General features: G+C 30.5%; 1 protein-coding gene across 3 annotated transcripts; it reads right to left on the reverse strand.

Moving 5' to 3' along the window:
• Nucleotides 1-275: 275 nt before the first annotated feature.
• LOC130450324 (DNA-directed RNA polymerase II subunit Rpb4-like) lies at nucleotides 276-6,940 on the reverse strand. Of its 3 annotated transcripts, XM_056788658.1 has the most exons (4): nucleotides 6,610-6,939; nucleotides 6,463-6,549; nucleotides 5,676-6,324; nucleotides 2,507-3,770 (listed from the first exon to the last, which is right to left on the reverse strand). In XM_056788658.1, exons 1-4 carry the CDS (start codon nucleotides 6,668-6,670, stop codon nucleotides 3,320-3,322), a joined length of 1,248 nt encoding a protein of 415 aa, XP_056644636.1. In that variant the 5' UTR covers nucleotides 6,671-6,939; the 3' UTR covers nucleotides 2,507-3,319. The 3 variants fall into 3 exon arrangements, with proteins under 3 accessions (XP_056644637.1, XP_056644636.1, XP_056644635.1); XM_056788659.1 differs by lacking the exons at nucleotides 2,507-3,770; nucleotides 5,676-6,324; nucleotides 6,463-6,549 and adding exons at nucleotides 276-552; nucleotides 2,039-2,219 and having other exon boundaries at nucleotides 6,610-6,934; XM_056788657.1 differs by having other exon boundaries at nucleotides 5,676-6,549; nucleotides 6,610-6,940.
• Between the last annotated feature and the right edge of the window lie 7,128 nt (nucleotides 6,941-14,068).

Below are 14,068 nucleotides of genomic sequence, written 5' to 3' on the forward strand. Positions count from 1 at the left end.
AATACGAGGAATATTAATCAATTTTACACATTAGTAATAAAGAGGTTTGAAAAGACTACAAGCAGAAACTTGGGAAGCTGCACCGTAACTGAAAATGGTTCCGAGACCTGAAGATGATTATTTCATCGGTAAGTTGAAAATTCTACCAAGCTAAAGAAAAAAATCAAATTCTTCTCGAACAAAAACAATGTTGACATTTTTTTTCTTCTGTTACCAAATCTTGTTTCATTCTATTTGAATCTGGAAAGACAAAATATAGATTAAATACAACATTATGTACAGAGACATCTTTTATTTTATTCTTAAGAATTTTCCAAACTAATATAAAAGTAATCTGACTGTCCTCTTCTTCTTATCCAGAATTGGAGTGTTATTTAGTACTGTATACTTCTTTTTGTTTGTATATCGTCTAATATCGCTTGAAGTTCTTCATCTTCAAATCTTCCTTCTAAAGATGGAATTAGGGATTTGGCTTCTTCGGTTGTTTCAGGGCACAAATTTGCAATTGCAGCCAATTCAAATTTGTGAAGCTTTTTCGTTTGCATTAGTAGACTACAAGATAAAAATAAAAAGTTATACAACAATTTAAACACATTTTATAAAATAAATTATTTTTTTTATAATCTAAAGGTGACCACTCACATTCTAGTAGAACTAAACCTGAAAAGTGTCACAATATTATGAATTTTCTTAGCTGTGTAGAAGAAGACTTTTCAAAATGACGGAAATTCTAGGTCTTTTGTAGCTTGAAAAGGGTTATATTAATTTATTAAACAATTTGAAACCTTGAGGTTTACAAAACTATGAACAAGAAAAAATACTTAAAACTGGTTAGTTTTTCAATTACATAAAAGGATTAAGTAATGAGAAAATTAAATTCTTTTCTAAATATTTTTGCATTATAAAAGGTTCGAATTTGTAAATTTTATTCACCACCTTGTAGGGCTTATATCTCGAAATGGAGCAGACTAAGAAAATGATAGTTTTGATAAAATCCAGGAGTTGGAAGATTTGGGGATTGACAGTCACAACCAGAGGAGGTAAAACTAGGATAATTGATAAAAGACTGAGAAAATAAAACATTTGGGACCCTAGGAGGACTATTAAATTCAAAAAATATTTCAAAAGTTGTTAAGTTGCGGATTTACAAGACTTAGACAAAAAAGAAGAAAACTAAATGAACATATGGGAGAGAAAGAGGAGTACAAGATCAAAACGAGTAGAGAAGAAGAACGAACGTAAAGATCAAAGTAATGGACAAAAATAGTTGGGTGAAGAGATCCTTATTAATAGGAGAAGGGGTGACAGTGACAAACGAAGGATGCGAAACCAGGATAATTCATAAAAAACCCCTAGGAGGACTATTAGAATCAAAAGATGTAAAAAGATCCTTATTAGGGAGGAGTGGCAGTGACAAATGAAGGAGGTGAAACCAGAATAATCAATAAAAGACTGAACAGAGTAAATAAAACATCTGGGGCCCTAGAAGGAGTATTAAAACCAAAAGATATTTCAAAAGTTGTTAAGTTACGGATTTACAAGACTGAAACATAAAGGGAAATGAACGTATTGGAAAGAAAGGTACTAAGAAGGATTATCGGAGGACTGCAAGATCAGAAAGAGTATAGAAGAAGAACGAACAGAAATATCAAAGTAATAAACAGTTGGATGAAAAGATCCTTATTAAGGAGGGAAGTGGAGAGGTAAAAATATGGAAAGAAGTACTTAGGGAAGATTTAAAAAGAATGAAAGTAGGGAACTTGTGTGAAGCAGCCATGAGAAAAAATAAATGGGGGAAAGTAGTGGAGAGACTCCAAACATTGATCCTATAGGTCCTATTGAACTGTATATAAACATATGTCAAAATTTTATCCAGATAATTATCTCACCAATTTTTTTGCATGAATTTAGAATAAAACAAATTTTATTCCTCTATAATAACCTGTAATATATGTCGTTTTCATAAAAACGTATTTGAATACTTTTTTTTGTTTCTTTTTTCCAAAATATAATCGAAAATTCCATACAATTTACTCACTTTCGTACTGCAGATATGGTTTCTTTATTTTTAAATTTTCTAAATCTATCTGTATACGTTAAGGTTTTCATGAAAACATCTGAAAACTCTTGTTCGTCTTCTGCAGATTCGTTCTGATCCTTTCTATGTTCCAATAACATGTGAACTTCCGATATTAATAACGTCTCAGCATTTTCAAATTCTGTAATTCCATTGAAAAAAAATTATCAATTCTATTTTTAAATAATCACAAACATGACCTCTCAACTTTTTTTCTAATACAAAACCTGGAAGAATATATACATTCCTTTTTTAATTATGGACGCATACTACCTCTATTAATATATTCAACCCGATTAAGGCTTTTTGTTCTTCATATATTTACCATTTTCTTCTTCTACGGTAATCCACCCATAGAGTTTATATTAAAGATAGAGTGGAAGTGAGTTAATAAGCATCTCCGACTGCATCTGATTCTTTTGACGTTTGAAACTTCAAAATCATAGATTCAATCAGAATAAGATAGAGAGGGATAGATAATGGTATACCGATGTCTTTTCTCTTACTATCAACAGTTCTGACAAGCTCCTACACCTCGTTCTCTCTATCTTTAATATTAATTCTATGAATCCATTTCAAAAAGAAACGTTTTTCTCGCAATATTTATTACTAATAAATGATATATGTCAAAAAGGTTTTATTTTTCTGTAATTCGCTTATAAAGATAACATAAACAGTATTATTGAATTAATGGAATTGTTAAGTAAATATTTTTTTATATTTTTATTACAGTCTGTTCTTTTATCACTTGTAGTACGTTTTCGATGATACAAACCACAGGAGTCACAATTGTCACTAAAATGTAATTAAAAAATCCAATATAACATTTTTTTATATTATAAAAACTTATTTATTTCACGGTCCTTTTACAGGATATAAAACTAGAATATTGTATCACACATTTTGATTTTTTTTAAATAAAAAGAGAACTATAATTTTAATATAAGTACCTATACATTATTTGATACAATTATTTTGCACAGCCACAATTTTTGAATCTTGATTTATGTCTAGTTTTCTTGTATTGAATTCTCGGTAAATAATTGGGTTTTGGCAACTTCCCACATTTGTCAAGATTCTTTTCGATTGACTGCTACAAAAACAAGTCACCATAGTCTACCACAATTTTTAGAATCTTGACGAAAGTTAGTTTTTTCAACTTTTTGTTTAGTTTTTCACCATTTTAGCATGAACCATAATTATAACACAGCTGTACTATAAAATTAAGTTCTCAAATTGTCTTTATGATATTGAAGATGAAGTCTTTTGTATATAACCTTCTTGCAACAAAAAATCATACAATTTTCTAGTTTTGTTAACATCAATTTTCAATAATTTCCTAGCGGTTTGTAAAGAAACGGATCCATTTTTTCTACATTCAGAAACCAATGTGTCCCTCAATTGAAAATAAGTAACAGGTACTAGTCTCACTGTACTGCACAAGTCGGCCTCTTGGGGAGATAATTTTGAATATCCAGGCATACCACTGATTTCTATTGGAGCAAAACTTCGACGTCTACTGCATTTTGATATTATTGTGAAATTTGAGTCTTTACAAGCTTTCCAATTCAAGGCCGGATCTTGTCTGAACAATTTTAGTGATTTTTTATTTGCTTCATGAGACTGTTTCAATTTAAAGTATAGTCTTCCTTCTGCTAGGGTCGTGATACCTATTTTTCTCAAATTTATCAACCTAAAAACAATTTTTTTTTTCAGTTTCTTAATCGTAAAACTTTATTCTTTATCATCAAAATATTATTTGTCATTGATATATAATCAATTGTCACAATATAAATTCAGGCCTTAATGACAAAAGTCTTCTTATGAAAAATTTATCAAAATATTCTTGAAAAGTATTTATCATACTCAAATAAGGGCTTAAGACAATTCAAAGCTGGGATATCAATCACCATACATATTCCAGTTAACGATAATTTTTACTGAGACAAGAAATAAAATTTTCCTAGATGGTGATTTATCAAAACAATGCATTAGCCAAAATTAACACAGGCAATATGAGCAAACAGAGCTAGGTCTCTGGGATACTTCACTAGAATGTTAAAGCACAGAATAATGAGTAATGGTTAGAGGAAAACCAAGTAAGTAAATTGTGATTTAATTGAGATATATATTGATAAACAAAGCAGAATAACCAAAGACCAAAAAAGTGGAAACAGGAAACTGAATATGCACATTTTACTGCATTTATAATTATAAAAAGTTATATCAATTATTTAGAAATAGCGTATGATCTATCAAAATTGGCAGAATTTTGACATTTGCTTGTGATTTAACAGTTTATTCTTTGCCATAAAAAGTCTCAGTAAAGTATGGTCGTAGCAGAAAAAACTAAAATAATTCTCAAATTTAGAAGGCGACTTCCAATAGTTGTACTGGCAGTTTCCACATTCATTTTTCACATTGTTTTACCGGTGTGGAAAGATAAACTTTTAAAACCAACAGATGAAGATAGAATCCAATTCAAAAAGCATGTTGGACTTATTTGACATATAAACATTATTTATATTTAGTATACTTTTGATAGGTTCATATAAATATTGTTTACACTTAATGTAGATAATTAATAATATTGTTTACAGTTATAAATTCACATATTATGTTTACTTATTCAATAAAATTACAAATAAACATTGATAAACATGGCCTCAGTAGCAGATTTTTTTAATAGTCTGCAGCACGTATTGAAATAGGTATAAATCACAAAATAACAAATTAGCATAAAATGTCCAGAAAAACTATTCCTCATCCAAACAGAGAAACCCCATAATCCATTCATAAATTTCAAGTACGGGTTGATTTGTTTATTATTATTTAACTGCAAATCATTCCTTTGGTGTTTATGATTGTAGTTTAGTTCCCTCAATTAGCCCTGTGAGATGCAAGAACGTGCTGTGATTTATACTTTTTTGTTTGTTTTCGTTCTCGCCAATACAGACTTGTAAGTTTTAAAAGGGTAGTAGGCAAAAGTAATGGTACCATTGCTGCCTAATTAAAAATATCTCCACATACCGTGGACTACAATATGAAAAAATATGCATTCACCAGGAACCTTGGCAATAGAAAACGGCCTTGAAAAGCCACAATCGCTGGAGATAAACATAATGTATCAATCAATAAGTGTAATTGAAGACTCATGGATCCAGAGATAGCAACCTAGATCTATGGATCTGCCTTTGTGTACTTCCACAGTGAAAAAAAATTGAAATATGCTAGCCTTTCTGGAAATCTAGCAGTGAATAAGCCCATTTTAAGACGTAAAAATAAGTTAAAGAGGTTACAGTGAGCTTTGTTTTTACCTCTAAATAAAAAAAATACAATAAAACATTTAAAATTTCAAAGTTAACGTCGATACTGAAAAATTGGGACACCCTGTATAATCCAAACGCCAATAATCGAAAAATACAAAGAACTTTTGTAATTAATGGTTTTTGATAAGTAACTCTTACAGGTTTGGAGAAGAGTATATGAATCACCTTATGTTTGACACCCTGTACAGTTATAAAATGAAGCCTATTTACAAATTATTTAACGAAATTGAAAATTATCTTTTATTTTAATGAGAAATAAGAGAAATTACCTTGAAATATGAAGTTTTAGTTCTCCGACTCTGTGCAATCCTTCCATTAACATTTCAAATTTCGTTGGTTTGCACAGCTGCATGAATCTAATCATTTTTTCATAAATATTTTTGTTTATAGTGTTATCATATCTTTTCAACCATGAGTGTGTTTTCCGAACTAGCAAAAGTCCATGACTTCGAATCAAGTTTTTCCATCTTTGCCTCTCTTGTAATCTCCGATTATACGCTTCAACTAAAGAGCATTGCAATTTTGTCAAAAGTTCATAATGCGGATCATCCTCATCAACAAATTCCAAATTTGATAAAATATCTTCAGCCCCTTTATCAAATTCTATTTCAAAATCTGATCTTGCTGGATTGTATCCAGCTAAAGACTTAAATCCAACAGTGTTGGATAAATATCTAGGTGGTTCATCTGTATCTGCGAGTCTAAATCTATAAGGCACCACTAATTCTGGAAATAGAGCTACATCTGGGAAATTTACTTTAGGGAAACCTTTACAGCCATTCCTTTCTAAATAAAAATACTCATAGTGTTGTATTATTTCATTAACAGATCTATTCGGCAATTCTTGTGTGATGAGATTCCAATTACCATAATTACTTATACAATCGAGTAGTTTTAATTCTTCTTCAGCTGTCCAATCTGAATTTTCGAATAAAACGAAATTTGTCGATAAAACACGGTAATCGTGATCGTTTTTATGATTTAAAAATTCTGCTCCATTTGAAAAACATGACAAACAGATATTCACTTTACACTTTTCACATAAAATGTACTTACTTTGTACTTCACAGTAACAATTTGCACAATAAGTTGAATCGCTGTTATCGAAAATATTACATCTAGAAAATGTTGAGAGGTCGTCTTCTGAAATTTTCAAATGTTTCTAACAACGTATGGGTTTACTAAATCATGAAAAATTATTACCTTTAGGAAATTGGAGGTCTGCTGCATCTTCTTCTGTAAGATCTGTTGCAGTATTTGCCATTCTCAAATATTATTTCGAGCTTATATAAAAAATTAACGCTCTTAAAATGGAGTTTTAAACAAAAGCAAATCAAAACCTAATTCCTTTGAGGTTAAAGTTGAAAGAGATAACTTAAATAGTCGATACGTGTTTTAAAATGTTAATGAAGGAAAATTTACTGAACTGTGACTACTTTAGATTTAGTAACAAACTTGTAATGAAATAACTAGCGTAGAACGAAACTTTTGATTCCTTGTAATGATACTGTTACTAAGTATGAAAGTCAGTGTTGCCAGCTGGAAGATTTTTGAATCTATATGAAATATTAGTTCCAAAAATTTACTATTTTGCATTTGTAAAAAGGAAAAATGTATCTCATTTTCACCTTAATTCATGCAAGGTTGTGAAACTTATGTTATTGTAAAATAATGAACAAGAAATTCCAAAATTGGTATACCCACGTAAAATTTGCAAAACTGTCTGCGGTGGTGTAAGCACATAAAAAACCTTTTGAGAAATATATTTTTATTTTCATTCATTCCTTGGCTCATTATTAATAGTAAATATTCAGCAGATATTAAAATCATAGACGAATACAAACAGCCTTCCGATTCTCAACAGTTCTCTGCAATGGTAATTGATTAAATTTCAATAGAATATGTTTTGAATTTTATACAAATTAGCAGCATCTTCATATTGCTTATAAATGACCAATCAAGTGAAATTCCCTATTATACTGCTTTTTTTGTTTACCGGAATTTAAGCAAATGAAATCTAAATATTTCGTATTTTATAATTTATAAAAACATTATAAATAGTGGCATTGACTACACTATCATCTTTCGACTAAAAGAAGAACTACAAAAATATTGAGATCTACTAGAAATTTTCATTTTCATTAGTTTGACTTTTCGTTAGAAGGTGGTAGCAGAGTCAAGTCATTAAAATTTTTCACTAGATTGTTTCGGAAATTGAAAATTACACATTATTCAACTTGGAAACTATTTTTAAATAGTGTGAATCAAATATTATAACAGCGGATTTAAAATTGAAAAGTTTTGCTAATACTGCCATCTTCTAAGCAGTAGTCGAAGTACAAAAAAATAACGCAGGGCAAATATCTACTTTTTTTATTTTTAATATGCAGCTTAGTTATATCGATAGTAACGAGATGGCGGTGATAGAATAATGTATTTATTTTGCATTGAATAAATAAACAAATACAAAATGAATATTAATTATATTGCTTTCCCTTAACTAGACGTTTAATATTATCTCCATATTCTTTTAATAGTATTAGTATAATAGACAGTTTTTGTTAAACGCAAACTGAATCATGAATATCATTTGTAAATGAATGTTTGTAGGTCGTATAGTTTCTGTAGAATGTGAAATAATACCATAAAGTAGTAAAATAATGATTTTAGATGAAATTACTTAGAATTTATTTTCTCACTTACATCGCAATAAAATTTATCGACTCAATTTACCGAAAAGTAGCACACTTAAAGTTTTTTCTACTTGATTCCTGCAATACCAATCTATATTATTAATAAAATACTATAAAAATGATTAAGTAAAACAATAAACAATGAAATTAAGTTTGTAGTCTCTATCAGGAACATATATTACTAAGGGAACTATCATATACGATGATTTATTTCTTAGAAAATAATTATATAATCTTCGGCTCCCATTTTCTACAAAGGTATTGAAATATAACAACTTAAAAACAAGTTTGTATCTTATTCGGAGTTTAAGCCAATTATCTTGAAAAACTACACACTCTAAGTACACACCAAATCGTTCTAATGTAATATGTTTGCTTAACGATGTTCGATTTCCTTATTTTTGTTCGACTGCACTTCCAATTTTAGCAATTTTAATTGTGAAAAGCAGATTTTTATTTATGATCTTTCGTTGGAAAGTAATTTTGTCATCTTATCTAGTCAACCTATTTTATAACGTTTCTAATTTATAATCTAGAAATATGTATATTTTATAGTAGAATGCTATACAGGTTTTATTATTGGAAAGTTGAGGATTTGTTCATCACCTATAAATGTTTAATTATTTCAGTTTATGTACTAAAATATATTTTACGTTAGGCCTATATACATCACAATATAAGTTACGTCTTTGAATTTGTATTCAAATCTTTTGGGTAAAAAATTTCTGCTCATAAGTTTTTGGTATGATTGACTATGAGTGTAAAGCTGGAAAACTGAATTTTTAATTTTTATTATGGCCAAATGAAGAAGACACAAAATGTCAAGTCCATAAAACTAGTAGCTAACAATCTAGAAGGGAAAATCTACGCAAAATACCACTACTGGAGGCAAGTTTTGATACCCGATAACCTAAGAGACTGAAAAAGATTTCTAGATTTGAAGACATACTAAAGATAGAAAAGCAACTGAAGAATCAACGAGTGAAGAAGCTATGTAGCAACCGAAACTTCTGAAGAATCTACAGAGTTTGAGGAATATACAACGTCCGAAGACAGTTACTGCGAAAGCTCAAAACCAACAACGGAATCAACGAAACAAACTACTGAAATAACAAAAACAAATGACAATTCTACAACTATCGAAGACTACGGGCAATACCAACAACTGAAGAAATATTCAGCGAAATAGTTGAAGCTATTGAAAAAACAACAACTGAATAAATAGAGGAGCTAAAAATATGTGAAATTCCTAAGGAACTAACAACGGGGTACTATTAGAAACTACTGTAGAACTAAGAGCTGACTAGATATACAGCGAATTGAATATTACCGAAGAAAAAACAACTATTGAAGATATACAATCAATAATGAAGCAACTAAAGAATCCTCGAGTGAGAAGCTATTTAGCAACCGAAACTTCTGAAGAATCTGCAGAGTTTGAGGAATATACAACGTCCGAAGACAGTTACAGCGAAAGCTCAAAACCAACAACGGAATCAACGAAAAAAACTACTGAAATAACAAAAACAAACGACAATTCTACAACTATCGAAGACTACGGGAAATACCAACAACTGAAAAAATATTCAGCGAAATAGTTGAAGCTATTGAAAAAACAACAACTGAATAAATAGAGCAGCTAAAAATATGTGAAATTCCTAAGGAACTAACAACGGGGTACTATTAGAAACTACTGTAGAACTAAGAGCTGATTAGATATACAGCGAATTGAATATTACCGAAGAAAAAACAACTATTGAAGATATACAATCAATAATGAAGCAACTGAAGAATCAACGAGTGAAGAAGCTATGTAGCAACCGAAACTTCTGAAGAATCTACAGAGTTTGAGGAATATACAACGTCCGAAGACAGTTACAGCGAAAGCTCAAAACCAACAACGGAATCAACGAAACAAACTACTGAAATAACAAAAACAAATGACAATTCTACAACTATCGAAGACTACGGGAAATACCAACAACTAAAGAAATATTCAGCGAAATAGTTGAAGCTATTGAAAAAACAACAACTGAATAAATAGAGGAGCTAAAAATATGTGAAATTCCTAAGGAACTAACAACGGGGTACTATTAGAAACTACTGTAGAACTAAGAGCTGAGTACATTTACAGCGAATTGAATATTACCGAAGAAAAAACAACTATTGAAGATATACAATCAATAATGAAGCAACTAAAGAATCCTCGAGTGAGAAGCTATTTAGCAACCGAAACTTCTGAAGAATCTGCAGAGTTTGAGGAATATACAACGTCCGAAGACAGTTACAGCGAAAGCTCAAAACCAACAACGGAATCAACGAAACAAACTACTGAAATAACAAAAACAAATGACAATTCTACAACTATCGAAGACTACGGGAAATACCAACAACTGAAGAAATATTCAGCGAAATAGTTGAAGCTATTGAAAAAACAACAACTGAATAAATAGAGGAACTAAAAATATGTGAAATTCCTAAGGAACTAACAACGGGGTACTATTAGAAACTACTGTAGAACTAAGAGCTGAGTACATTTACAGCGAATTGAATATTACCGAAGAAAAAACAACTATTGAAGATATACAATCAATAATGAAGCAACTAAAGAATCCTCGAGTGAGAAGCTATTTAGCAACCGAAACTTCTGAAGAATCTGCAGAGTTTGAGGAATATACAACGTCCGAAGACAGTTACAGCGAAAGCTCAAAACCAACAACGGAATCAACGAAACAAACTACTGAAATAACAAAAACAAATGACAATTCTACAACTATCGAAGACTACGGGAAATACCAACAACTGAAGAAATATTCAGCGAAATAGTTGAAGCTATTGAAAAAACAACAACTGAATAAATAGAGGAGCTAAAAATATGTGAAATTCCTAAGGAACTAACAACGGGGTACTATTAGAAACTACTGTAGAACTAAGAGCTGAGTACATTTACAGCGAATTAAATATTACCGAAGAAAAAACAACTATTGAAGATGTACAATCAATAATGAAGCAACTAAAGAATCCTCGAGTGAGAAGCTATTTAGCAACCGAAACTTCTGAAGAATCTGCAGAGTTTGAGGAATATACAACGTCCGAAGACAGTTACAGCGAAAGCTCAAAACCAACAACGGAATCAACGAAACAAACTACTGAAATAACAAAAACAAATGACAATTCTACAACTATCGAAGACTACGGGAAATACCAACAACTGAAGAAATATTCAGCGAAATAGTTGAAGCTATTGAAAAAACAACAACTGAATAAATAGAGGAGCTAAAAATATGTGAAATTCCTAAGGAACTAACAACGGGGTACTATTAGAAACTACTGTAGAACTAAGAGCTGAGTACATTTACAGCGAATTAAATATTACCGAAGAAAAAACAACTATTGAAGATATACAATCAATAATGAAGCAACTAAAGAATCCTCGAGTGAGAAGCTATTTAGCAACCGAAACTTCTGAAGAATCTGCAGAGTTTGAGGAATATACAACGTCCGAAGACAGTTACAGCGAAAGCTCAAAACCAACAACGGAATCAACGAAACAAACTACTGAAATAACAAAAACAAATGACAATTCTACAACTATCGAAGACTACGGGAAATACCAACAACTGAAGAAATATTCAGCGAAATAGTTGAAGCTATTGAAAAAACAACAACTGAATAAATAGAGGAGCTAAAAATATGTGAAATTCCTAAGGAACTAACAACGGGGTACTATTAGAAACTACTGTAGAACTAAGAGCTGAGTACATTTACAGCGAATTGAATATTACCGAAGAAAAAACAACTATTGAAGATATACAATCAATAATGAAGCAACTAAAGAATCCTCGAGTGAGAAGCTATTTAGCAACCGAAACTTCTGAAGAATCTGCAGAGTTTGAGGAATATACAACGTCCGAAGACAGTTACAGCGAAAGCTCAAAACCAACAACGGAATCAACGAAACAAACTACTGAAATAACAAAAACAAATGACAATTCTACAACTATCGAAGACTACGGGAAATACCAACAACTGAAGAAATATTCAGCGAAATAGTTGAAGCTATTGAAAAAACAACAACTGAATAAATAGAGGAGCTAAAAATATGTGAAATTCCTAAGGAACTAACAACGGGGTACTATTAGAAACTACTGTAGAACTAAGAGCTGAGTACATTTACAGCGAATTAAATATTACCGAAGAAAAAACAACTATTGAAGATGTACAATCAATAATGAAGCAACTAAAGAATCCTCGAGTGAGAAGCTATTTAGCAACCGAAACTTCTGAAGAATCTGCAGAGTTTGAGGAATATACAACGTCCGAAGACAGTTACAGCGAAAGCTCAAAACCAACAACGGAATCAACGAAAAAAACTACTGAAATAACAAAAACAAACGACAATTCTACAACTATCGAAGACTACGGGAAATACCAACAACTGAAAAAATATTCAGCGAAATAGTTGAAGCTATTGAAAAAACAACAACTGAATAAATAGAGGAGCTAAAAATATGTGAAATTCCTAAGGAACTAACAACGGGGTACTATTAGAAACTACTGTAGAACTAAGAGCTGATTAGATATACAGCGAATTGAATATTACCGAAGAAAAAACAACTATTGAAGATATACAATCAATAATGAAGCAACTAAAGAATCCTCGAGTGAGAAGCTATTTAGCAACCGAAACTTCTGAAGAATCTGCAGAGTTTGAGGAATATACAACGTCCGAAGACAGTTACAGCGAAAGCTCAAAACCAACAACGGAATCAACGAAAAAAACTACTGAAATAACAAAAACAAACGACAATTCTACAACTATCGAAGACTACGGGAAATACCAACAACTGAAAAAATATTCAGCGAAATAGTTGAAGCTATTAAAAAAACAACAACTGAATAAATAGAGGAGCTAAAAATATGTGAAATTCCTAAGGAACTAACAACGGGGTACTATTAGAAACTACTGTAGAACTAAGAGCTGACTAGATATACAGCGAATTGAATATTACCGAAGAAAAAACAACTATTGAAGATATACAATCAATAATGAAGCAACTAAAGAATCCTCGGAATCAACGAAAAAAACTACTGAAATAACAAAAACAAACGACAATTCTAAAACAACTATCGAATACTGTGGGAAATAATTGAAGCGCTTTCATTTAATCATCAAATAATGTTAATGGTAAATATTTCTTATAATCTTGTATTGAAATTTGATCGAATTTCAAGCTTATGCTAGATTAGGTTGGGTTAGGCTTCTAAAATATCTAAAATTGTTCATGAGGATAAGAATAAATTTGTACAGGTATTTATTTATTAATTATATTGTAATTTAGATTTTAATTGGACTATAACCAGCTCTCCAAACCAAGGTGAGACTATTTTCGAAAACTGTTGGTTGAATCCTTCAACTTTTTAAGCCAATTACTTACTTTCAACGTTAAAAATTATTTGTAGGTGCTGCAGATGTTTTATGAATACTTTTATTAAAAAGAATAATATGAAATTTGTTTATTCTAATTCGCTATCATAATAAATATTTTCAATCCTCAATCAGGTTCGTTTCAATTGAAATATATAAGGAATTTCTATTTTATTATCGTTTGCTATGAATTTATGTAATAGTCTGATCTGGTTTTATGAAATTTTTGCATTATTTCTAATGGACAACTTCTGTGCATACCAAATTTAAATAAACTACACTCATAAACTAGATATTGATACAATTGTAAAATTCTAGATATCGGTAGCAGTATCTAACAAGTGTCGGTTTACACAACTTTTCATAAAAAGGACGTCGAGAAATAAATATTGAATAATGTTGTGATTTTACTTCTCTGTTGAGTACAGTACGAATTTACTTTTTTTTGTGAAATTAACCACGTAAAAAAGAGAAATCCTGATTCTTACTTGCGTGATTACTGCATATTGATTTATCTGAAGATAAATGTAAATAACATTCT

This window comes from Diorhabda sublineata, chromosome 11 (assembly GCF_026230105.1).
Source record: "Diorhabda sublineata isolate icDioSubl1.1 chromosome 11, icDioSubl1.1, whole genome shotgun sequence".
NCBI classification, from domain to species: Eukaryota; Metazoa; Arthropoda; class Insecta; order Coleoptera; family Chrysomelidae; genus Diorhabda; species Diorhabda sublineata.

Bases quoted from the DNA above. Each gene is read 5' to 3' on its own strand.
- LOC130450324 (XM_056788657.1), bottom strand. From the start codon at position 6,670: ATGGCAAATACTGCAACAGATCTTACAGAAGAAGATGCAGCAGACCTC. The intron at 6,550-6,609 runs GTAATAATTTTT...TGAAAATTTCAG, and splicing joins AGACCTCCAATTTCCTAAAG to AAGACGACCTCTCAACATTT. The intron at 3,771-5,675 runs GTAATTTCTCTT...AATTGTTTTTAG, and splicing joins CTAAAACTTCATATTTCAAG to GTTGATAAATTTGAGAAAAA.